The sequence below is a fragment of the Platalea leucorodia genome (genome assembly GCF_965183815.1).
Source record: "Platalea leucorodia genome assembly, chromosome: 13".
Classification (NCBI taxonomy): Eukaryota; Metazoa; Chordata; class Aves; order Pelecaniformes; family Threskiornithidae; genus Platalea; species Platalea leucorodia.
This window is the reverse complement of record NC_138835.1, coordinates 14,833,308-14,860,113: the sequence shown is the minus strand read 5'-3', so window position 1 is coordinate 14,860,113 and position 26,806 is coordinate 14,833,308. Positions and strand designations below refer to the sequence as shown.

The 26,806-nt window shown below is 40.2% G+C and overlaps 1 protein-coding gene across 6 annotated transcripts; it reads right to left on the bottom strand.

Annotated features, from left to right (window-relative positions):
• Positions 1-1,189: 1,189 nt before the first annotated feature.
• Positions 1,190-26,453, bottom strand: ARFGAP1 (ARF GTPase activating protein 1). Of its 6 annotated transcripts, none has more exons than XM_082325759.1 (14): positions 26,337-26,453; positions 26,052-26,136; positions 22,316-22,379; positions 21,282-21,391; positions 19,568-19,739; positions 18,261-18,361; positions 17,411-17,500; positions 16,622-16,718; positions 13,845-13,901; positions 12,789-12,821; positions 9,499-9,555; positions 7,452-7,511; positions 6,166-6,242; positions 1,190-5,692 (listed from the first exon to the last, which is right to left on the bottom strand). In XM_082325759.1, the coding sequence occupies exons 3-14, from the start codon at positions 22,373-22,375 to the stop codon at positions 5,338-5,340; spliced, it is 1,269 nt and encodes a 422-aa protein (XP_082181885.1). In that variant the 5' UTR covers positions 22,376-22,379; positions 26,052-26,136; positions 26,337-26,453; the 3' UTR covers positions 1,190-5,337. The 6 variants fall into 6 exon arrangements, with proteins under 6 accessions (XP_082181885.1, XP_082181883.1, XP_082181886.1 ...); XM_082325757.1 differs by having other exon boundaries at positions 17,411-17,497; positions 26,005-26,136; positions 26,337-26,431; XM_082325760.1 differs by having other exon boundaries at positions 26,376-26,383.
• Between the last annotated feature and the right edge of the window lie 353 nt (positions 26,454-26,806).

Here is a 26,806-nt window from a genome sequence, read left to right as displayed (position 1 = left end):
CCCAGCAGAAGTGAACTGGACAGCGTAACTGCAGCAGTGATCTGTTCGCCCTCACGTCAGTAACTACTGTGTTTTCTGGTCTACAGACTCCGCTTTTTCCATCAGCTTTTGCTGATTGTGCTCAGCTTGAAATTCAGAATACACATTATTGCTTTCCATAGTATTTTGTACGCCCTTAGGTCACCGGCCTCCATACGCTGTCAGAACAGATGGCCAAAAGCCTCCCTCCAGAACCTGCGTATCCTGTTTACGCGAAGTAATCCCAGCTGAAAACTTGGCATCCAACCCACAGAGCAGCCCTTAACGCAGGACGTCACGGCAAGAACGGACACAGCCTATCAGTGGAATAACACCAGTGCCGTTACCCAACCCAAATGTCCGCTTTTTTGTGTAAAAAATCAATACATTTACTTCTATAAGGCAAGTAGGATTCGGTCCTGCTGACCACGAACATAATAAAAGATATTTTAAATTTACATAAAGCTCCGTGCAGCCATGAATCATCTGGAGTACTCACGTGGCTATTTGGCTAACGAAGGAAACTGGAATCTGAAGCATCACCACCAGCTGGAGGATTTGTGAGTGGAATCTCACTTCTTGGAAAGAAAAACTGCTTTAAAAGTTACCTTTTCTCCTGTGATAAGTGCCCTTGCAGACAAGCTAATAAAATGTCAGAGTACATAAATCCACTTGCAACCACTTTAATTTCTATTTTATAGTTCTCTTTAAATAAAGGAGGCAACCAATGTCTTAAAACTGTTCCTAATTCAGAGAGATCTTAAATTAGCATTCAAAGTTAGACTATGAAACTCCAATGAAATACAAAGATGAAGCACCTGGCCCTGGCTCTCTCATCAGCACTGGCAGCTCCCTTGCTCCCCCATTACTGGCAGTGGAGAACACGCCGACGCCAGCACATCAGGACACACGTTCCCGCTGTTGATGTCCGTTACTCTGCTCCAACAAGACAATTTTAAACTCATATTGTAACAATACTTTCCTACTTTCTTAGTTACAAAGCATTTCGAGTTTACTCTGTGATGCTAACCATACTAAGAACTAATTTAATTCATTCAAAAGGCCACATAAGCTGTACTAACGCACATGGGGTTAAAATTAACCGAAGTCTCCTGAAAAAGGGCTAAACACCATTCTGCTCCATATCTCTTTGCTTTATTATAATGCTCTTTAAAAGATGACACTGCAGTTCAAGTCCGGTACCACTCTACAGAACAACGAGTAGCGTTCACTGAAATTGCCATTCCTGTGAACTTCACAAAAAACACGTCAGGAAAATTAAAGATACAGTACTCCATACTGACCAAGATTCTGCTGGCACGGAAATGAAAGAGGGCTCTACAACTAGAGGTCACTAAGCCGTTACAATCAAACTCTAATAATGGACATCGAAATGTTTCTTGGTTTCTGTTTAAATCACTGATTGCTCAAGCCTTTCTTGACAGGGTTACTGAAATTTAATATTGCCAAAGTAAGGTGAGAACTGGAATACCTTGGTAGACTGCTACTCTCCAAGAGGACCACTGTATCTTTAAATGTATCCTGGATTAAACAACAAAGGTTTTACCTACACTTGTTAAATTATTGCACAGATCATTACACTGATAAATACATTATGAACCCATGGAATGTTATACAGTCTGGCCTGGAAAATAAAAGCAGCAGCACTATCCTTGAGGTCTCAGCTATGAGGGAGAGCTGGCCAAGCAGTTTTTGAAATGTTCTAAGTATTAACAGGTTTCAAGACACAAATGAAACATTTTAAAATAATCCCTAACTCCTAGGATTAGGTTCCTGGTTCAGGAACATTCTCTAAGACTTTCACTCTTTTGCAAGTGGCACTTAGTTTGAATGTCTTGAAGTGTTCCTTATTTCAGACTACCTGTAGGAATCCAGCTGCTCTGTATTTTCCAAAGCTGAAGCCATACAAAGGAATAAACCAGTCTGAAACACTAGGAGATTTAAACCAAACATTGCAACGGCCAATTGTTGCAGTAGGCATTTCGCCTTCTGCGCTCTCTCCTGGCCATTTGCTTGTACGGCTTAAAATTGATAACACACAGTGTGGAACTGAAAGGACAAAGTGGAGCCCTCTTCATCCCCCCAACAGATGAAGCACACAGTGACAGTGAAGCCTTGCCGGTCCACACGCTCGCCCAGATTCAACGGCCGTATCTTCACGCAGACAGGCGGCCTCAGCTCCAGCAGGCTGCACTCAATGCCTCTCTTTACAGTGCTCACAATCAGGCCAAAAAAAGAGGATTTTGGGAGAGGAGCGAGGGATAAAAAAAAAAAAAAAAAAAAGTCTAATTCATAACCACTCACTCCACACATGCACCTTGACTGAATGCATTCCACCAAACTGCAGAAACTTCCCAGCCATCTACACTAAAGAAAGTAAAATCCAATAAAACAGAGGCTTTGCAAAAGAAAATGCCCTCACTTCATCCTCTCCTCTGGAAGACAAGGTAAAACTTTCAGATTCAGACAAGTCATAAAAAAATACCGATTTGCCTGGCAAAGTGAGACCCATTGGTACACTAGTTTTGTAGCTGCAGTTACACTTTCTGCCATTCTATTGGTTTTTTTTTAGTATCTTCCGTTAACACCTTTCTGGGAGTTGTAGCATTTTGTTGCCTCTCGACAGCACTGCAAAAAGAGAGACAGCAACTGTTCTGTCACTGTCTCCCCAGCTGGAAGAAAAATCATCACCCAAAGCTTCTGCCTGAGTAGGGCTCTGGCTGTTTAGTTTAATTTAGAACATAAAGTTTCAAGAGATACAAAAATAAAAACAGAAGAAAAACAAATGGCTCATGCCAATCGTAGCTGCAAGTGATATATAAATAAACCGGTTTTCTCCTAGGCAAACCACACAGCTGAGGAGAATGTACGCATACACATCACAATACCGTTGATTGAACCGACTGAAATAAAGCTTATCCTGCTACGAGCTATTTCAGGAGGTTTATGAAAGAGAAACTGTAATAAATTTGTACACAGGAAGCTGAATCAGCTTCACATCACTCCAGACAAGACACCAGCAGTCAGACAGTGCAACCCATCGGATGCATGTTGCCATCACCGCTACTGCAAGACTTCACGAGGACTGACCGTCAGCCGAGGACCGGGCAGTGCCACTTCACGTACATCACACGGCACCGCCTTCGGAGTACATGCATTACAGTTTCGTACTGGGCAGCAGACAAATGACAAGTAGGTAACAGAGGTGTATGCATAAAAATACAAAGTTACGTTTGACATGCAATTAAGCTATGACAAAGGCATATTTGGAACTGGAGAAAAAGCAGAACGAAATTCTCGTTATACAGTCAGGCTGTAAACATCTGCCAAGGGTACCACAAGCAGCACTGTAAACCGAGATCTCTTGTGCCTTCGGCACTTCCAAAGGGTCAGCGTGTCAGCAAGAGCGCCTGGGGCACCTCGCGCGGCTCAGCCTCGAGCAGCACCGCGTCCTGCTGCCTGAGCTTCAGAGGCCACGCCATCGGGAGAAGCGAGGGGAAAAAAAAAGAAATCCCAGCTCTTGCAGGACAGGGCTAGAGAAGACTAGAAAAATACTTTGTTCACCATCGAAAGATCCTACTAATAGAAATACAGAATCAGACTATAAATAGAGCTACTTCTACTTAGACTTAAGCCTTTAAAATCTGCTACTTTTGAGGTGATTCATGATTTTCCTTCCTTTTTAACCTCTTGCTATAAGCTCAAAAACCTCTGTGAAGAGAAAAAGACATGAAGCAGTATTTAAGGTAACTTTGACAACTTAGGCTGGTTGGTTGCTTGAACAAATTAACTAATTTTAAAAAGAAAAGGCTTTTTAGGTATGTATTAAGATTTACAGGGTCCACAGTAAAGAACTCCATGCTGGTAGTAAAGCAGACTATGCAACGACATCATGATTTGAAGTTTTCAAGTGAGCTGACTGTTTTTGGGCTGAACGTACATTTACAACCCACCCCCAAACCAGAATGGGGTACATAGGACGCCTTTGTCGTTAAAGTCACAACTCTTCTGTGGAAGTTGTGGTTTGTGTCATGCAAAGCAATTTGTTGGGTCAAAACTGAGACATAACTGAATCTTCTATTCCATTCCTTAATGCTGACAAGGAGTTTCTAAAGTTTCCAAAATAGTGTTTCTTTAACAAGATCCAGGAAGAAAATGTAGAGAAATACATGATAGAAACAGAGATATAGTTTGACATATTAAAGATTAATGTGGAAAACATCTGCTTAACTTACATTTTACTATTAAACCCAGACATCTACTCATCTTGAAAGGGGCTTGCAGCTCGCCTCTCTCCTCGATGTTCTCATATTTTCCACCCATTTTTTCTTACTGGAATCTTTTTTATAAATTTGTTTCACTGCCAAGTTGCCAAACAGATGTCCAAAAGGCCATAAGCAGCAGAAAGATTTCATTTTTATCAGAACAGATAAAATAGATGGGTAGAAGGAAGAAAGACAGAGAAAAAACAGAGCATATAAAATACTCAAACTGGGGGAAGAGTGTAGGTAAGGAAGGAGACCACAGCTTTGCATTTTATCTGCATAGGAGAGCTGCACTGTGCAAACTCTTAATGCATAGAGCAAGAAGGGCAAGTAGAGCCATTCTGGATATCCCTTGATAGCTCAGGTCAAAACTGTGAGTTTACACAAACAATTATTTAGCTCTAGATTCCTTATTAATTCAAAAGGGAGAAAATAAGTTTTAAAAGACTAAAAAAAAAACAACCACCTAATAAAGTTTAAAAACAAAGCTCCAATAAAAAGTATCTTAAAGACCATCTTGAATTGCCAGACTTAGTATGGTCAGAGCAATCCATAAGGCATTTGGACTAGATCTGTTCAACTGCAGCTTGCCTATTTAACGGCTATCTTCTCAAGACACAACCTGTCCTTCGTTTGCGTTAAATACCCCAGGTCATCTCAAATTATATGAGGACTGGATGAATACCTATTAACCTACACATGCAAGGCTGTGCCATGAAAGTGTGCTTGCACTGATTTTTTTCCTTTGAACATTCGTGTGAAGAAAGTCACTGTATCCAGCTTCAATAGTGCAAGGCGAATATAGTTATCACTATCCTTAAAAAAGGGAGAGCCACCTTTATGTAATAAAAGATTCAGATACTTTTTTTTTTTCCCTAAACCGGGACAGAAGAAAGGAGAATGAACGGGAAGCACAAAAGTAACAGATCAGTAAGGTCAACCAAGATACTCCAGTTGCGTGTAGAACTTCCTCCCCGCAATCAGCCAGCATAGCCTCCCTTTCCTAGCTGTGCAAAACAGGGTTAACAGAGTTCTACCAGTTCTGGTTATCCCACCCATCATCAGCTGAAGATGCCTTTTTCGTTGCCTTAGGAGGTTTTTTGGTCTTGCTCTCCCCTCCTGTGTTTTCCCAGTTGGTCTCCCAATTTTCCCAGCTGTCGCTGTTACTGTTCTTGTTGTTGGAGACTGTTCCTGAGCCCCACACGTCCCAGCTATCAGAGCTCTTCTTCTCTGTGGAATTGTCCACATAGGTCCAGCTCTCACTGCTTGGAGATTTATGAGCTTTTGGTGGATCTGAGTTGCCAAAGGTCTCCCAGAAGCTTTGATCTACAGCATTGTTCTGGTAGCCCTCCCCTCCACTGTTCTGGTAGCTGTCTCCCTCAGCTGGTCTTTTATGGGGTGGGGAAAAAAAAAAAGAAGGTAGAAATAAATTAGTTATGACAAACATAATAATAAATGACCAAAACCAAAGAAAACTGTAACGCTACTGCCCTTTGCTTAAACAAAAACTGAGGATAAAGGCAGAAGAACTAAATATATTGCCTTGAATGGCATAAGCTTGTATTCTAATTCACAGATTTTTGCTAACAGCCTTAAGTGCTAACAGGCCCAGGGCGGGGGGATATGCATTTGGAATAATTTTAAAACCAAGGTGCCGTGCACTTTTGTTCTCAGTTTAACAACTGTCATAAACAAATATCTAGATGGAATTCCTCCCATATTACACACAGGAGGACTACTAGCAAAGACAGAATAATTTCTTCATACTTCAAAATTACCTGCTATTACTATACTGCAGAGAACATACAGGAGATAAAATTATGTGTTTAAAGAGACAGAGAAAATAATAACAAAAAAATACCTTTCAGAATTATCATCTGATTTGCCAGAAAAAAAAGTGGTGACATCTCGCCATCCCTTACTTCCAACTCCCTGAACCTAGAGAAAAAAAACCACACTCCATTCATTTGGACTGAACCGACACCTCTTCCAAGTCCAACAGCAAAAGCCGTAACACATTCCTCCACTTGTTCAGATAAAGAGAAGACATTTCATCAGAAAATTTCACTCACGACTTATTAATACTTTTGACGGGCAGTTACGTGGTTGATGCAAAGAACACACAGACAGCATCGTGCTACTGGAAGATGTGAAAAGTAGGTCAAGTTAAGCTTTTTCACCCATCATTGTCAATAATGGCTTTTGAATTCTCTCCTAGACTTCCTTGACAAACATGCTGGAATTACTCCTTACATAAAATTAAATTGAATGACAGCACTGATGTTTTGATGTTACGGTTCATATAACTAGTATTTATATTTTTACTGTTCTACAAAACTACTTTCACTCCATTGCAGTAGTATTATTTCACTGGCCATGCAAAACAGGCCAGAAGTTGAGTTCTAGAATAAACATGACTGCCAGGAGAATCCTTTGGGGGTCATTATAATGGACTGGCGTTGGATTAGAAACACAAATTCTGAAGTGGCACCCGTGGAAGTTACTATTCTAAGTTACAAATACAGAGAATGAATCCCAGAATTCAGACTTAAAGTTGCCAGGCTCCAAATGGAACAGGTAACATCGCTTATTTTATTCAAATATTGCCAACATTTAAGGCACTAAGCCGGTACAGATAGAGCTTCCAGTGCTGACTTTCACGGCGCTAGAAAGACAGACCCTCCTAGGTAACACCGTCCAAGTTATCAAAACAGGTATTAGATTGTGCAGGACTTCTGTGCTTAGCAGTTGTAGAGAACACTTACCACATTACCAAGTAACGATAGCAAAAGACAACAAAGAAAAAAGGTACAGATCATTAGTAAGTTTAACTGTACAAATGTAACGCAAGCTGTCTCCATATTCTCTAGCAGACATTTTCTTTTTGTGTTTGGGACGCTGCCTGTCTTGTAACTCTACATCATGCCCTCGGTGAAACTATTACGAGGACTACATCATACCCGTATAGCTTTTTAACACCCCAACGGAAGTACTGCATACTGAAAATGACACTTTCAAAATTTCTGTATTCAACACAAGCAGAGACTAAAGCTGCATCGTGGTTTTGCTTCACTACAAACTTTTCATAAGAATATGGAGACTGGCTTACTGTTTGGCCTCCTTAAAGGCAGGCAGGCCACTTCATACCTTGCTGGCCAACTGTGATACCCCCACGGTGACCTCCTCAAATATTTTCCCCTCTTTCACCTACGTGAATCAAAAGTATTGGTAATTAGTCATAAAGTAGTACTGAAACCTTAAGACAAACTTACTTGTGCTTAGCAGCTAAAAACAAAAAGTGTAAAAGAAATCCCAAACTGAAAGGGAATCAAAATAGACTTAAGTCAAAACTAGCAAAGTTAAGAAAATGAGATATAAAGCCCATTGATCTATAATGGAGTGAACCTCAGGCCTTTGAGGTTTGTGGGATTTTTCTACTGACAGACATACAGTTCGAGGAAGGTACCATTACACTAATGCTGAGCATAAAAACACCAGTACAAAAAAAAATCTGCAAACGTGACATCTTATATTTTACTATATAAAAAGATTTGGTTGGGAGAGATCAAAAACCTAATCAGATCCATTGTATTCTCTATCTTCTATACATGCTTATTTAAATATAAAAAGGGCTTCAAACTTTGGTCAACCAGAACACAAATGGTGCCTTTCACCAGCCGTTCCAAAGCAAGTGACTTCATATAACCACCTATGTGCCAGGCAGTGGCCACTGAATACTTACTTCAGAAAGTAACACTTATTTAGAACTAACAGCACAACATCCTGAGGGAAACAGACTTTTTTTTTAATATAGAATGCAACATTCTTCATTAAATTGTCCTACAAAATAGAAGTCAGCTCGAGGAAATGCACCCTAAAAAATCCCTGAAAATAATGTATCTAAGCACTCTGAAGTAAGTTGTGGATAATTCTAGGGAATAGGAAACCAATTAACAGTCTTCTCCTGTGATTTGAAATACTATGTAAAGAACGTTGAATTAATAAAGGTAATGCAAGAGAAATTATTTTCGAATGTGATTAAACCATTCTTTCCAAATTGAAAATTAATCCATATCCCAAAGTGGTGGCACTGCTTCTCTTAAGAGAGCAAAATTAGCCTGCTTTATCAAAACCAATGTATTTTGGGAAAAGGTACATAGGTAAGTAGAGCACCACATTCTCAGAAAAAGACTTCCATCAAAATTTTGGAGCTGATCCAAAATTCTGGAAGCACAGAACAAATGCATGCCAAACGGAAAAGACGTAAAAGTACATTTTTTTAAACATATGAAACAGGAAGGCAACGTTTGACACTAGGGAGAATCTCTGACTGAAATTTGTGGTGTCGGTGATCACTAGTCACTTATGAGGACAGCTTTCCTTTAGTCCTAGTGACTATCTGTATTTCCTCAGGTCAGCATGGGTGTTTTCTTCCAACTGCTGTTGGAAGTGCCAATAGCCACATGCTTTTGGTCACAAACAATTGTAAAGGGAAGATGAAAATCTGCTTCAAACTAGTTTCCTAGAAACAACAGTTACTAGAACTGCTAATCAAAATGTTACTTTAGACCACACTTTGTGTATGAATGCATGCAAAACTTGGTTTTAGCTGACTAGCAGAATATTCTGAACGAATACCAAGTAAAGGTTGCAAGAACACATCACTGCTATCGATAAATTGTCGCCATTCATCTTAGACATATACTTTGCCCCAAATTCTGCTGCCCCCGATGAGGCAGCAGATGAACTACAGTGGCTCAAAGGTGCTTAGTTGAATTAAAACAATGCTGGCAGGCAGATGGATAAAACACTATGAACTTAACACTCAAAAGATACTACTAATAGGGTTTGGGGGTTTTTTTAATATTTTGATATCCATTTAGGGTGCACTTTCATCTTGTCCCATCTTCCATTACTGAAAGCATGAAATCTATAAAATAGTATCTAACGGGGAAGAATGTCACAGACTCTTGTGGACAGGAGAAAGATCTGCAGAGGGAAATTCCCCTCATTAACCTTTCTTTGCTAACATACTAGCTTAGAATTACTTGATGCTTCCCCCTTGCTCCTGGGCTAGCATATGAAAAAACAGAAGGACGCACTGACAAACTGGGCAGTTGTGGCAGGAGGAAACAATCGCTCCCGAAGTCGGCATAACCACGTTCTGCAAGTAATTTACTAGTTCCAAAGTTACCTTTTCCTGTGCAGGTTTGAGAACATTTTCATTTAATGTCTGACCTAACTCTGATGCCTATTTAAAAGCAAAACAAAAACAAAGTCAGTTATATTTTCTTTTAAAAAAAAAAACAAACAAACAAAAACCACAGCCAACATCTTCTGCAGGCTAATTTCTCAGCAGTATCTCCAAAAACACGGGAAGCCTTAAGCTTTGATTCATACAAGCAGAATGAGCTGAAAAGCACACACAGTACAGTGCTGCAGAAAACATTAAAAGAAAATAAATTACAAACAGATGCACATGGCAATAGGTTGTTGGAGATGCCCAGAGCCCAAGCAAAGTCTGACCTCGCACTGGAAGCGGAAGCAATGGTTCAACCAGCAACAGCCTAGAAGATGGGCCCCCTGCCAATGCCTGCAGCTGAATATTTGGAAGAACTGACTTCATCCACCCTTATTTTTCCTTACTAATGGAATTACTTGTAGAATTAGATCTTTTGGGCCAATTTTTCACCAATTCTTCTGTCCTGTAGTGCTGCAATTGTCATCTATTAATAACCGCCTAATTGTTTCCAAGCAATACACAAGAGGCAAAGCTGTGACAGAAGATTTTTGTAATCTTTTTTACTGCCCCAGGTTTGCAGGGAGAGGAAGCAATGAACTTCAGAAATCTATTGCAATCCAGAACAAGTGCAAGGATATTGTACTTCAGAGGCATCTTACAAAAATGTAAGCCCACAGTGTAAGTCACAAAATTACTTTCATAAGACGATAGTGACACAGACAGCAGGGTTTGCAAATGTTTCGTTTGAAATCATTCCCTTCCCTACTACCAGAATAAGCCTTTGCCTGATTTAAACTTTTCTTCAGAATTGCCATATTAAACTGATTACCTTCTGAATTAGCCCAATTAATCCAAAAGGGCCAATTTTCTTGGAGACAAACATCAGTCCTGAACATTAGCAGAGTCTAATGAAGTTTCATTTCCTAAGGGTTTATATCTTATCGCTAACATCGGTTAGGGTGTGAGCCTGCATTCATGTCCTGGGGATGGAGCACCTCGAGCATCACAGATTCCCAGGTGTCTAAAAAGCCTCTCCCTTAGCCACAGCACTACTAGGATCTCCCCACGACCCAACCACCACTACCTCCAATACTTCTACTTCTTACCAGTTCAAAAGTTATTTGAGAAGACAAAGGCAAAAGGTAACCCCAGTTCCACCTAGTAAGAAACGTGAATGTGAATCACAGAGGCTTGTTTCCATTGGAAGTGAGGCTAGAAAGTGTTTAAGAAAAACAAGAAAGGGGATTTTTCATCTTTGAAAAATCCTTCAGAGTCTATTAAACCTGGCAAACGGTTTATGTTATATAATAAAGAGTGTAATACACTAGAAGTTCAGGTATGCTAAAGTGAAGTCATTGCTAGAATGAGGAATAACTCTTATATTATCCCATTTACTCCACCACCTCATTCCGTAAATACAGAAAGGGAAGATTTGGATACAATTGCGTTTCCATCTGAATCGCTTTTTCACCTTTACTGTTGTTGAATTTAGGATAGCATCCTAACCACCATTAAACCACTACATAATGGGGCATTTATTAAAGAATCTGCCTTCAACCAACACCCCAGGGTAGTTCTTGGTATACTGCATTCCTGGATCAGACATGCAAACGGAAATCCTGAAGTCATCTGTCTTTATGAAGAGCATGGACAAAAGTGCAACATGTTTTCTGAGAGTGCAGAGCTTGGGTATCTCTATCCAATTTAACCTATTTTAAATAGGTTTGAAGAAACATTACCATACGAAACACACAACATTATTCTAAACAGATTTGACTGAAGGCAAAAAAAAAAAAAAGAAAAGACAGCTCAAGAGCAAATGCACATATTCAGCACGAACAGTGACAAGGAGTCCATGCACAAGAATATATGTGAGGGCGTTACCGGCTCTGGCTGCTGCTTGTAGCCCCAAAACTTTACCCAGACAGCAAAAGAGAAAGAGCAAGGAAGGTAGAAGCAGCTTTTAGCAAGGCAAGTTAAGTAGCATGAACCTTTTCCAACTTTAACATCTACTGACAAGACAGACAGTGAATATGTTTGGTCACTGGACACCAAATATAATTTTTAAACAATGCATTACATCAAAAAGATGCTAAATCTGTTCTACAGAGCAAAAGATCAGATGTTTCAGGAACAAAATTTAAGCTTCAGTAACAGCTTCGACTTTAGAGCACCATGTTGCTGCGGTCCTTGTCAGTAGATGTGATGAGCTTTTACACTTAGTATTATATTTACACTTGCTCATAATAGTAAAGAAAGAACAGTTTTCTAAAACAGAAACTGCCAGAAGCAGTAAAAGAGGAAGACTTGTAGAACACTTAGTTTTTCTTATGTAAGCCAAGCAGCAAATACTTTAAAGCTTCTAAATATCAAGTTTGGGTGCTTTAACAAGACATTTTTGTTGCAAAACACGCACAAGTTTGGCTCGCGACGTGGAGTATTAATATCCTACTGCATACGTGTTTCAACACCGATACCTGCAGGTTTGCCTTCGTTTTGAGCACTAGCATCCTATGCATATCAGAAAGCATGCCAGCCTAACGCTACACATACAAGAAGAGTTATTGTTCAAAGTAAACCTCCCTATATCATATATGAATATATGCAAGCCTTCTCTCACTCAGAACTTTGGCACATGTTATCTTTTACATGTTTTTACATTTGTATTTAAAACTTTTCCATGCAAACAGATCTTGCTTATGTCAGAGCTCTGTGTAATTGAGGTCTGACTGTCTCTGTTTTAACCCTAGTTTGAAAGAGGAAACGCTTCTGTAATTGCTACTTTTTTAAATACACACAAGCAAGTTAATTTAATAACGATATTAAGCAGTTCACATTTGTAATATCTTATTCGGCTTTAACAATGGAAAGATGGCTTGCATGATATTGTATCACCAAGAAAACTACTTCAAGATAGACCACATTTAAGGGTCTCAAAAATAAAATAAGGGTATTTCAAGTTTGCGAGCATGAATTACAGCATTTCATTCTACTGCCTCTCCAATACACCCGACAGTTACACACAGCAGAGTATCACTGTTTATTTCTTGCTTAATTTGATCACTGCAGTTGATTGCAATTCCCATGGAAATAAAAGCTAAAACCTAAAAATTACTGTGCACTATGAAGGAAAAAAACCACACTGGTCTGCTGATGATCAAGTCTAAATCAATTGCTGCAGGCAAATACATGATATTTAAAGCCAGTTACAGTCAATAAGACAGAGCTAAATCTATAATCACCTTTTGACTTGCTTGAGATCCAAATCTGGTAGCCTGTGAAAAGAAGCAAATACATTCAAGTTTAAAAATCAAAGGCTTTATTCCTAGTAAACACACCCATTTAGAAATGTTACATGATCCTCTCCCGGATGAGCAGACCTTTGGCAGAATTTCGCAGCAAAGTGAATATCTGTATCATCACCTCTGGTATCCCAGATTGCTCTGGGAAAGCACTGGTCTTTCTCAACTTACAACAGGGGGAAGGAAGGGTCTTCAACACAGACTAGACCTTGGTGAGCCAATGCAGATGAGTAGCAATATTTTTGTTTCTCATAATGTCACCCAAAGTATTTTTCCTAAGAGATAACTGTTATGCTCATGGAAGTTTGGAAGAATACTGAGCAAAACTGAAAAAAGTTGCAATGCACTATTTTCACAAAAGAACATTTAATCTCTTTCCACCATCATCTATGTAAAATGTAATAAATTTTTATTTCCTCTGGTTTTAGTCTACAGTTAGTTGAACGTCACCTAAGTGTGCAAATTTGCAGAACATGCAGAGCCTGAAGACCGTGCCTCAGTTTCTCCCAAAGCATCCCCTCCAGGCACAACCTCTGCCCAACAGGCTTTCTACTTAAACTGACAAAAAATGCTGTAGTTAGAGAGAAGTCAAAGGAAGGGGAAAAAAAAATATAAAACCATCAGCAATTTGTAACTTGGTATTAAATTCCTGCTGAAGAATGCAATTCGGCCTTATTAGGCATAAACCAAAATTTCTGCTTTATAAGTAATTTTTTTTTGTTTCTCAAGGGAGTGTAAAAATGGCAGCTGAGTTCTTTCTTGATGCTTACATCCAGTGGACAAATTTACAAAAATGTCCATCCAGAAACATGTGAAATAGTTAAGGTGGAGATGTGCATTTGATGTGCATCTATTTTATACGTCATAGGCAAAGATATACAAAAAAGCAGAGTTTAGTTTGTCTTGGTAATGCTTTTAAAGATACATCCCTGTTAGAACACGAACAGAATCTCTGAGTTTACAAGAACGACACTGAAATACATTTTGTTTACTTACACCCTCTTTAGCAGCTGAGGCAATTTTGCTTGCTCCAGTTGTAAAACTGCTCCATCCCTTAAAAGAAAGTGAGTGTCGTAAGCTGTGTGTGAATAATAATAGTGAATAACCAAGAGTTCACTATGACATGTTAAATTAAGTCAAAATGTTCTCCAGTACAGCTTGTCCTGTAGTCATAAGAACTACTCGCTAGTAAGAGCGAAGATTATAGTCTCTCACTGTAATATAGTGATGAACTTCCATTATTTATATCAAAACAGCTGCAATTTGAACAAATCTGTTTCAGATGTTATTCTACTGAAAATGGCTACATGAAAAAAAATTCCTCCCCACCCCCCAAAAGTGAGAGAACAAAAGACATTGAAACCTTAGTAAACAGAGATTGCACCTTCAACAAGTAAGCACTGCATGGGGGGGGGGGGGAAGAAAAAAAAAAAAAAATCAAGGAGCAGCCAAAATGTATGCCTGGAAACAGCTAAAGAGCAACCAAGAATCAGTGCTCAAAATCATGAGGCAGCAATTCATAAAATGCCCATTCAGCAATTTGCCGTTTCATAATAAAGCTTCAAACTGCTTGTTTCCGGCAAATTTTATCTTCAAAAACAAAAAACCAAAGCTTTATTTTGCCTCATTGGTTCTTGGAAGACCTGAAAACCACTGGCCATTTCTTAAAAGACTTGTCTGTAACGAATCAGAACAGCTTTCTTCTAACTACTGATTGTCAGATTCTGATTAAGAAACGAGGTAAAAGAAAGTGGAGTGGGAGAGTTATTCTAATGATTTTTTTTTTTTTTTTTAACAAAATCATTAAAAAATCACTTCTCAATTTTTTAGATTTCGGTATTGTTAGCAACTCATTCATCCAGAATCTGCCCAGTAAAACAAGTGGAAAAAACCTCACCATACTTGAATGCATAAAAAACAGAAAAAACTTTAACGTGTCTGTGGTTGTCCTTGTATGTGATAATGAATGAAGACACAGATATAAGTTTGGTTTTTTTTTTGTTTGCAGATCATCACCACCTAATTTTAAGCTGTTCTACAGAATCTTTTAAACAGGGTGCTACGAATGCAAGGTTAATATCCAAGTCTACCACTGCCTTTTATCAATTCGATTTCCATCAAAGTGTGCATGTTTTATTTAGAGTGTGGATGCTTTGGTAACGTATTACCTTTTGGGTAATTTCCATACAAAGGTCGTAAATAGTAGAATCTTTTTCTCATTACCCCTTCTATTTAATTTGACTATGCCACATATTTAGATTGAGGGAATGTCTTTTAAAAAAAGCAGCAAAAAATATTTTTTGCCTATCCTTTTGAAGTCTCTTTGTTAATTGTCCTTCTTGTCCTATGCTGACACACAGAAATATAATCATGTCGCCAATTGCACAAAAGGCAAAGTGATGTGTCTTGTAGTTTTTATGTTAAGCAGAGTCTCAAGGGACTCAAGACAAACCTAAACTGCAATTACATCTGCTCTTTACAGAACGAGTTGGATAGCGTAGTCAGTGCGAATTCTACAGAAAATGCTCCTTCTGATACGTAACAGCAGAAAATAACGTATAAAGAAAAATGTAGCATGTGTGGGGAAAAACAATCAATCATATGCAGCGGAAGGAAAATTGGTTTCCTCACGAGGATGACTATGCATGCAAATATTCAGTCTCACTGTAATAAACGACTTAAAATTGCGCTGTAGTGCGTATCTGTGGTCACAAGAGGGCATTTTAATCATAAGTTTCAATGAGATCATGTATTCAAATAACGGTTGACGGTAACTCGAACAGCACAGTGTCATCTCTCCATTGCTGTCTTAGCACATCTGCAATACATTACAGATGTGGCTTCTAACCTGAACTCTCTGGCCTACAATCTATGACACACCTAGAAAATACTCAGCAGAGCTATACTAAACGCCCTGTGGGATCACCTGGGATACTGTTCAAAGGCTCAGGCATTACCTTTTTCTATTATGTTCTAGTGAAATTATTGTATCTTTTGGGAAAAAACAAAAACAAAAAAACAACAAAACAAAACAATGGAACCTGGTGTGGATATTTAGACCGATGATACAATGAGGCTCTACAAAAGACTACTAGCCACTAACCCTGGTAGAAAACCTTACTCTACTTCAAAGTGACTCTGAATCCCAAATACTGTTCAGCACCGTAACGCTGCAGGCTACCAAAGCACCAATACCTCCCTGACTGCCTCTGACTTGATTCTCATTTTCCTTCAACAATGCATCTTTCGCTATCTCTACTTTAATCGCCACAACTGTTCAGCCATATGCTGTTATCTCTTCACACCCTGTCACAAGTATTTCAAAGGTTTTCATCACTGCTTAGGGCTTCTGGCAGCCACGTACACACGCATTTCAGTCGTCCTCCACTGAACACACCGAATATGGTTAATCTGTTCAGAGCATTACCAGCCTAACTGCTATTCCCAACAGGTAATTACTTTTTTTTTTTTTCTTCCCTCCAAGCCCTGTTAAGTATTAGTTCTTAAGCCATCGCTATATCCTCATTTCCTTATTTCTATGAACTGATACCAGACATAATTCTTAAGTTTTGCTCAAGTTTCTCCCTTCACTTTGCCTTTTAAAGTCCACCAGCATCTTCTTCACTCTTTGAGAATATAACCAACACTCTGCATCTCTCTGTATCTACTTGCAGTCTTTAGCTTCTCTTCCCCATTTATATTATCCCATAACAGGGGATAAAATAGAAGAAAATAGTAATTCAGGTCACAGAAAGCTTCAGGCATTTCCTTACCGAGTACAATGAAGACATAGCATTATTCAGGAAGTCATCCTCTTTTTTTGGAGGGTTTACTGTGTTTCCAAACCCCACATAGCGATTCTCTTGGCCACTACCATAAGAAAATGAATAAACAGTATCTGTATTAGCGTGCTTTCATTAAAACCATTAAACAAAAACTGGAAAGCATGAAAGAATGACAATTGTTTAACAGACTTTACAATACACCTGGAAAAAAAAAGTCCTGAAGCACCTCGCACCCAAAATAGAAAACCACTCACTTCATAAAGACATAACACCAACAAGGATCCACTGGTGAATCCTTTCAAATTAGAGTGTCCCCGATGCAAGCTGATGTGGTCTTAGTGACTCTCCAGGATTAACAGATCACTGATATCAGAAGTCTGAGTAAATCTTAACAAAGTGATACATGAAAATGCAAAAAGGAAAGAACTAAGAAAACGTTGTTAGCTTTATAAATAACCCCGTTTAACTCAAATCACTACAAGATACTGTATACACTAAAAATTCCCTAGTTTGGAGCCCACCACATTAACATTTTGAGTTATAAGCTCTTTGTTCAATGCTATTCAAACATTTTTGTTATACAAATGTGTTAAGCGGCGCTTTTCCTTCCTCTTACCCTTACTCTTATCATACATTACCAGCATATTTTTAATAGTAAACAAGATGTAACTGTTAACTGGTGAATCAGGACCACAGCTGTGTAGCTGTAGTATAACATCCGCGTCTTTGTTACGCTAGAAGGCCAGGCACTCAAAAAGTTAATAAATATTGCATTACCCTTGGTAGGAGTTGACATCATCATTTAACCACTCTTCAAAAGCCTTGTCAGAAGAGGCAGTTGCAGTCTGCGATTGTCCAGCAGAACTACTGAAATGAAAGATTTAAGAATCAAACTGCGTAAAGCAAAAACCGCTAGCTCAGCAGTGCAGCTTGACATATATCACCATAACACAGGTGCAAAATTGATTCTTTCTTTCCTCTATCAAGTAGGGAACTCTAATGCAACCACTAAAAGCCACTGGAGTATTGAATGAATAAAGCAACAGTAGACCCAGACAATGCTACTCAGACTACAGCTAGCCCCTGAACTTGCCGGATGATGGCCAGGCACAAAGCTCTTCTTCGCTTGATTTACAACCGCTTTTTCAGTTAACTTGATTCTTTAGTGCAAAGAACAACACACGCTACATGCAAAAGCAGAAAAACACAACTGCCGCGGTCCAGCTTTGATGCTCCCGTTAGTAATTAGCACCGTAAGGAAAAAGTCTGGTGGTTCTTCCCTGGCATTCAATCCCAAACTGGAACAGCACTGCAGTTAGGGCAAGGCTGGGACACGCTACGCGTGACTGACACAGTGACGAGTCTCAGGTGCACTGCAAGCCAAGATAAAACCCGCATGGCTTCTCCTCTGCTCTTGCTCACTTTTCTTTGCCATGGTTTAAGGTTCAGGTGGAGGAGGTGGGAATTATTACAGACATTAAAGCCCTGCTACCTCATATTCCTTAACTTCAGCAAAAGAAATGCTTGTTCAGACAACACCATCAACAGAATAAAACCAGCAGACATTCAAACATTGGGTTTTGATCCTGCTGTAGCTACATCAACATTCGATAAAAAGAATACATACCGATGAGTGGAAGAGAGAGACATTTTAGGCTGAGGTGGGGTCCAGTTCCTGGCAGGAGATGTTTCAATGGACCACTCCTTGCCTTCAGCTACTGTAGCTACCTAGAAGAGGTAGGAAAACAATCAAGAGCACTAGGTCAAAGTTTTCATACAAGTTACACAGCGGTCCTGTAAAGTGAGGACAAGTCATTTTTCCAATTTGCTGCCAGCTGCATAGTTCAATTAACTTGTCTTCACAAGAAACCGATTTTTTTCTGAATACCAGGCTAGTAATGTTGAATTGAACACTGATTTTATTTCAGGCAACTGATTTTTAGGCAACTTCTTCACACAGGCAAATTTGGTTTGAAGAGGAAAGACTAGGTTAATAGAGATGTAAGCACTAACCACAGAATAATGGAGGAACAGAAAGAGGTGGACTTATACTCTAGCATAGGGCAGCTAAAACACATACACAGAATTTAAATGTTCTCTCTCCCTCCTTCAAACAAAGGACCTGAACTTCATCTCTTCACGCCATACCGCTCCTCCAATCCAAGTCATTACTTCAGCAAGTTAAGATAAAATTTCCAAAGCCTTGCCACAGAAACTCTAGAGTCCCCCATTTCATACATTAAAAGGCCTACAGCACAGAACTTCTTTGCTTTCATCAAGATACTCCACTTCAGCCAACCGCCTCCTATTCCTAGCAACTTCTAAAGATGCAAAGAGACAACACACACAACAAACTTCCAAGCTGCATGGACATCCCGGCGAGTACAGCATGGACCTTTTTACCATTCCCGCGGCAGGGTCAGCAGGAAAATACAGTATCTTTGTAACTCTCTAAGCTCACGAGTTCAACTTGTTTGTCATTTCATTTTTGGAAATTCCAAGCCTCCACGAAATGATAATGCCATTACAATTACTAACTTATTTGTTTATAGGCCTGCCAGTGTTTGGCAAATTGATTTACCATTTTGTTACTACATACACAACAGATTTATCAACAACCACTTTGGATAAAATTGTACTGCTGAAGTAGTAAACTGTCTACTGCAGATTGGGACAGCTCCACTACCTAATTGCAACAAATTGCAGCAGTGAAAATCCGAGCCACCTCAGCTAAATGCAGAAAAGAAAGTTTCTAAAGAAAATTCTTGCAAGAGTTGGGAAGAAGCACTCTAAGACCTACCCCTTTCAAGAACGATTGCAGAGGTTCAAAAGGTTGCTACTTTCCCTCCCTCCCGCTTCAAAAACAAGTGCTTACAAAGTACTTTGACATTTTCAGATGGTAAGGGAAGAGGACGTACACACAACTGAACTCACCTGATCTCTAAAAAGAGCTGCAGCTTTGCTGTTGTACTTCTCTTGCATTGACCAGCAGGGATCATAGTCATCCTGAGATTCCAAGAACTCTCGAAATTTGCTATTACCTCCAGCCTTCATTTTCTCCAGCTCAATATCCTTCCATTTGTCCATGGTTACAGAACGTACAAAACTGAAAAGCAGTTTTAAAAAAAATTAAAATCACAGCTTATTATTAATTTCCTGCTATATCAGCAGGGACAAAAAAAAAAGGTTATTACAACCTATCTCAAAAGTTGGGAGTATAAACATGTTAGAGAACACTCTCCAAGTAGAGAAAGATAGATCATCCTAAGAAGGTGGTCAGAGCCTCACTGAAATAAGCTAAAATCCTGGCATTTACTGGCACTTAAAGAAGACAGTCAACAAAAGGCAAGTGACAGAAAAAGCAACTTTCTTCAAGCCCAGAAATTAATCTCACTCACTATATAAAAGAAACTTTTCCCGTACTTCTTCACTCTGAAATTTTATTTTCCTGTCTCTTTTCACAGGCACACTTAAGTGACCTGTGAGGACACCTCCTGTCCCACTCCATGCTTCTGCTCCTAACAACCATCAAGTACTGACAGCTCAACTGTTTAAAACAGCCTACCCTATAACCTGACCTCGTCCCCATCCATGACTGCAGTTAGCATCTCAACGCTGCTTTGAGCCATAAATTCTTGCTACTGTTCATTAAACTATATTAAAAAACAAAACAAACAAACAAAAAACCCCAAAACGAGAAAAAAACCAAACAGTGCCCTGCTCTTAAATACAAGGTCACCGGGTGGGGGGTGGGGGTGGGGGGTAAAGTGAGACATCATCCTCAAGAAGGCTTTTTAAAACTTTTATCTTAGCCGATTTCTTTCTTTTTGTCCCTAAAGAAATACCGTTCATCATATCCTCATCTCAGTAATTTCATTTTTCCTTTCATGTAACATACGGAATAGTTCCAAACTCTCACTTCCTATGCCATTTCTACTCATTAATGAGCTCACATCACCCCTTGAAAAGCAAAGCACATACTTCTGGACGGCCTCCTTGCTTTGGTGACTTCCCTCCTGGACTTTCTCTCCCTTCCTCATTTGAGCCACTATCCCATGCTCTGCCCCTATTACACACACATATACCGGGAGTCTCCAGAACACGTAACGGTTCTTATCCCATAGATTCCCATCTCAGTTGAGTATGTTTCTTGGAAAAAACAAAAACTGTCATTTATGTTACCAAAAAAAAAAAAAAATCTCCTGAATGGAATAAAACTGCTTTTATACACTTGCGTACACTACAGAAGCATTCTGTAAGCATACTGTGACTTTTTTTGCTCAACTCGCAAGCTGCTCTAGCACTACTTCAGTTTTAATCGATAAAGATTATAGAAGATTAAAAGAATGGCGTACAAGGACTAGTGCAGTATTACCAAACGCCACTGCACAACCTCAAGATGCAGCTAGAGACATTACTTTCTACAACTGGGCATGACACAGCTGCCCTGGTGCAGCACACGCCCCAACTAATTACAGACAGGGCACAAAGAGCAAAGCTCGCTTTGGAGAGAAGCATGAAGCAAAACTGCCAGGGAAATGTTGGAATTGAGGCATTCTATACCCTTCTGAAACAATACATTCTGCTCACAGCCACAGTGCACCCTGAGGTAACCCAACCCAGTCCATCGTCTGCTTGAAAGGCTGACCTGAGGTGAACTCCCAAGCCTCGGTGTTTTCCTGAGCACTCAAGACAGATCCAAATTCCATAGGTCACACTCACCCACTGGGGGTTAAATGCACCACATTCAAAACAGACCTGCGAGAGAAAAACAATTATCTCTAACACTCAGTCATCACTTGTCCATGTGAAGTTATCACAGCACAGCTCAAAAAGTCAAATCATGAAAGCGTTACATGCAGAAAATAGTTTCAGAAGGGAGAGTTCTTAGTGTTTGGAAACACCTTCCCTGACAGCATAAGCTTCCTTCAAATATTTACTTATGCTGCATGGAAAGAAATACTCATTAACTTGCCTGACTTGGATTGTACAAATTACTGTACCGACTACCAAAAGCAGTGAGGAAATACAGATGAGCAAATGGAAATTAATGAGCAAAGAATTCAACTTGATTTCACTTCCATATTGTCTTGACGGAGGAGAAAGTAACCAAACTGAATTCTTGAGGCTTCCTTGGCAAAATAAAGATGCAACATTTAAAGTTTGGAACATTTATTCAGTCATACTACAGTTTGGCAGTAAACGATAGCAGATTTAAACAGAGGTTGTTCTTAAAAATAGCTTTATTGCTCATACAGTGCAACAACTTAAGTTCTTATGATTAGAATCACCATTCAAGGTTTAATGCATTGATATAAATAAAACTGAACCTGTCCATGGGCTATCACATTTAAGGTAGCATATGATCAAGCTACTTGAAATAGATCGTTTTAATTAAGCTGTGCCCAAAGCATCACTTGTTCAGCAGACTCCAGGGGTTACAGCATAGAACTTCTGAAAGACTTGTGCCAAATACGCAGCAATGTATTATAATACATATACGAATAACAGTTACTGGAACTAACACAGATATCAGACATCCAAATTTCTATGTTACCATTAGTTAACCATACCAGTGCTGTAAAGACAACAGCTGTAGCAGACCGCCACATACCTCTGGAGTAGGTAAAAAGAAAATTCAATTCTACAAAACTACTCTAAAGAAGATTATAATTTTCTCACATTGTTCTCATCTTGTGCTCTCACTTCCTTGAGAACTTTCCTTGTTCTTGGACTTGCCATGATTCTACAAAGGGAGAAAAAGAAAAAAAACAAGTCATATTCAAGGATTTGATACTGGTAAGACGTTCAGTACCTCACAAGCGTATCTCTTTGAAAAAGAGCTTGCAATCTAAACCACTGAATCACAACCAATTGCAAGGGAAAAACAAACAAACAAAACAAAGCACCATAAACCCCACAACCTTACTTTTCCATCTACTTTGTACATTTTGGGGGATTTAAGTCATCTTAATTCATTCATTGGGAAGGTGTCACTCAGCCATACCTGAAAAGGGGGTGGGGGGGTGATAAACACGGAAACTCATCTATGGCATGTGTTCTATCAAAACAGACTCTTACTTGATGCTGCCCCCAGACCCATCCGCTACCCATTCTGAAAGCGCTTTATAATCATGCATGATGACACGGGACCACATGCATGCAACCAAACAGACCTGAGCAAAAAATAGCAGAAACTCTTACACTTAAGAGTGCTGAACACATTGCTAAGAGAGTGCTTTACTGGAAGATACAAAAAAATTGTGATTTTCCAGAAATTTGCTTATCAGTTGAATTCTAAGAAAATAAGTCAATTATTGGGACCTTTTACACAAAATAGAATTCTAATGCCGACAGTCATGTCTCGCTGGCAGACCACATCATCTTACTCTAATTTTTAGGAAGCATGAAACGCAGCAGCAGGGAGCAGTGTCAAGCTACAGATAAAATTCACATAAAGAAAAAACAAATGTGACTCACACACAGCACACAGCCTGGAAAAACTGAGAGTACACAAAACACTCACGAGTAAAAGAAGTACAGTGTAGGGTGCAGCATAAGACTGCAATTTAGATAAAAAATGAATTCACATTTCCAACTAATTTGGTAGTACGATATTTAAATTAACTTTAAATAAATAGTATCTCTTCTTCCTTCTTACTTCCAGTCCATCTTTTCATTTCTACTCCAGAAAACAAACTTCTAAGACATAATAAAAGACAGAGAAGTCACCAAGCTGACTAGAAACAGCACCAACTACTAGATGTCAAGCTTATTGGTCAGTCAAGATACAAAGCGAAAAATAGCAGTGCCATGTTTTCATCAAATACTGGTCTGAGAGGCAGAAACGCCTTAACGCAAGTCTTTGACACTTGTTCACTGTGCTATTTGACTAAACAGTCTTAACTCCCTAAATTATCGATAGGATTAACAATCTTGCAATAATTTTAGAAGGTAAATGGTAAAGCTTTAAATACAATTGCCGCAACCCAGTAGGGGACGGAGGGAGAACACATCTTTAATTAGAAAAGGAAGGCTATTTCCTATATAAAGGAAAACGCTACAGGTAAGAAAACGTTAAATTTGTATGATTTTGATAACGTCAATTTCTTAGACATCTCTGAAGCAGAACAGCCTTCCTGCGAACTGCAACCACAGCGGTACAATAAATAATACAATTACACGCACCACCAGCTAAGACAACATGATTCATAAAGAAATAAGCTTCACATCGTACCTACGTATTATCACGGTTAAAAGCAGAAGTTATCTGTGGCACAGCTCACAGCCTTTTATCTAAAGCACTTATTCCTTCGCAAACATCTTGTTGACAAGCACTTAATTCTCGGTAATTTAAGGGACAGTGTTTTCACTGACGTTTAGAATAATTTGTATTAGACAAAAACAGGTTAGTTGTGAAAAAGAAAGTGGTTTAGACTGAAAAGGTTACTGTAATTAATGGTGAGTAAAAGCTTCTAGTCATCCTGCATCGAATTAAAACTGAACAGAATTATTTTCATCAATAACCAAATGGAAACTGCGTAACTTTCAGAGAAGGGAAACAAAAGTGTGGCAAGCGACCCCTTGTATAATGAAACTCTCCAAAAACATTCCAATAACACTCTTTAATTTTATGTAACTTACTCATGCGCATGTGAGGAGGGAGAGAGCACTACACATAAAACATGCTTGCTCATGTCTTTGAAACAGAGACCATAAACCCATTTACATGAATCGAAGTCCACGTCTTCAATTCTAGTATTTGTCATTGGCAAGATAAGGGAAAATTCTCCCTCTGCAGTACAGAAATGAAGCAAATACCTTAGCAGTAATAGCCAGACAGACAGTTGTGCATCCTTTGGGCCCTCCTCTTTGCCATTTTTCTTATATTCTCTTTGCATGCCAGCTCTCCTTCCTCAGGGCTGTATTTCCCAGAGACTTCTTGTATGCCACCAACAAGTTACAAGGTCCCTCTCTTTGGCTGGCCGCTCGTTCCCCTCACTGCTGTCCTTCCTTTACCATTTTTTTCCTCCTTTTTCCCAGGTTGTTAAAGCAGGTTTTCATTCAGAATAACAAAGAGAGGCAGACTATATGCAAAGGCCTTCCAGCCTCAGTGGCAAATGATCACTGCTGGAGTGGAACAGGAAAGCCTTTTCCCACTCCAATTCCCCATGAGCCAGGAATTTTGTACTGGGTAGAAAGAGACATCCATCCTACCACAGCCAATATCCACGCCATCCCAGTGTTCACATACAGTACGAGTTTCAGATCTCTGACTCTACACTGACAGAGCAAGCAATTGCCTTTGGGTCTGCCAAAACTGCTTTTTTTGATGAAAACTTTTAAAAAAGCAAGACTTTAGCCAACTGCAATCTGAACACATGCCCATTCCAGAAGCACCAAGTTCCCTGACCAAACCACCACGTCTGTCTGGTGAGAAGGCAGAGCTTCATCCACACCACGTCATCCAAGAAAAGGAGGCGGTAACTAAGGCCACCAGCTTCTCACCGTTCTCTCCTCCACCAAATCATTTGGGAATGAAGGAAAGAGGGACAAGGAAAAAGAGTCACACTCTAAGCTTTCTAATAGGTAACATCTTTAGAGGTGCCTCGTCTATTTTCAACTATGTTTGCCCACAAAGTTGTAAATGATCAAATTACCGTTGTTTAACACCCAAAAGCTGAGCCCTAGTAGCTGACTGGGCACATAGCCACTGTGCTGTTTAAGTTTCAGGAGTAAATACTGAAGTAACAACTGTGGGGACACCTTAAACAAATATGCATTGCTTTGATCTGACGTAAATAGACACAAGCGGTAAAGAAAATGTTTAGTTTAGGAAAAAGTTTTCATTGAAGAATGTAAATATTTTGGACTGAGGGTGGAAATAGACAGCTTCAGACAGACCACTCTCACACTCTTATTTCCCAAACAATCTGCTTCCAAAGCAAAAACTAGACGTGCACAATATGAGTTTCCATGTTAGGAATCTTTAGCTTGCTAAAAGCGAGCAAAAAGGCAGAAGTGGCACTAGACACTTTTAGCTGGAAATGAGCTGGAATAGGACTTTGCTCCTCTGACGTAGCAGCAAATTCACACAGCAGACCTGTAAAGAGCTTTGCAATCCGGTACACGAAGATTAAGCGGGTGACGTGGTCTGCGTGACTTCATGGTCCTGAAGACTCCCTACGGGTCTCACCAGGGCAAAAAGGCCGCAGAGGCCTCGTCAGCTGAAGAAATGCTTTGAACCAAACGCTGCCACCCATCTCCACGGGGCAGGCAAGGTTCGCTTTCAAATATATATATATATCAGAGACTGTTGCAGACTTTTAAAGCCGTGCAGGTTTGTGTCCTAAGAAGCGCGGCCAGCTTACCAAGAGCTTCACAGGGGATGCGAGGAGGGCAATTTCTTCACGCACACCTGTGGTATCCGGATCCAAGCCGAGTCCCGGAGGCCTCCCTCAGAACATGGCCGGATTCCCGGCGAGCACACCGGCCTCTTCTTTCTAGGAAGAGAAAAATAAAATAAAGAGATAGATGAAATAGCGGGAGGAGGGAAAGGCCGTCGTGAGAAGTTCAGGCCTCCTCCCCGCCACGCCAGCCGGGCACCAGCACCTCCTGCCTTCCCTCAGGGACCGTCCTGCGTGACAGCCCGGGGAGGGAAAGGGCGGGGAGCCGGCGCTGAGGCACCGCCACCGAGACCTACCCGCAGCCCGGGGGAGATGAAGGGGAACCGGTAACCCACCGCCTCTCCTGACGCGGCACCCGCCGCTCCCGGTCCCGCCCGGCGCCTCACGGCGCAGTCGCTACCCGGGCCGAGACCGGCGACGTTGCAGGGCCGCAAGGCATTGTGGGTGCCCGCCTTAACCCGCTGCGGCCCGGCCCCGGCGGGGAAGGCCGCGGAGCGGGGCCGGGGTTTCGGCCGAGGCCCCGGGGCCGGGTTCCCCGGCCCCGGGGCCTCGGCCGAAACCCCGGCCCCCATGAGATTACACCTGAACCCACAGAATATTGAATTATCAAACTTCATTTTTTTTTAAGGGAGAAGAAACGGGTTTGTTTCAACCAAGCAAAACCGACGTAAAGCTTGGCAGCGAAGGTCTGCCCGCGCTGCGCTCGCTTCAGTTCCAGGCTGATAAAAAAAACAACACTCGGTGGTTTAGCTGGGAGGGGAGGTTG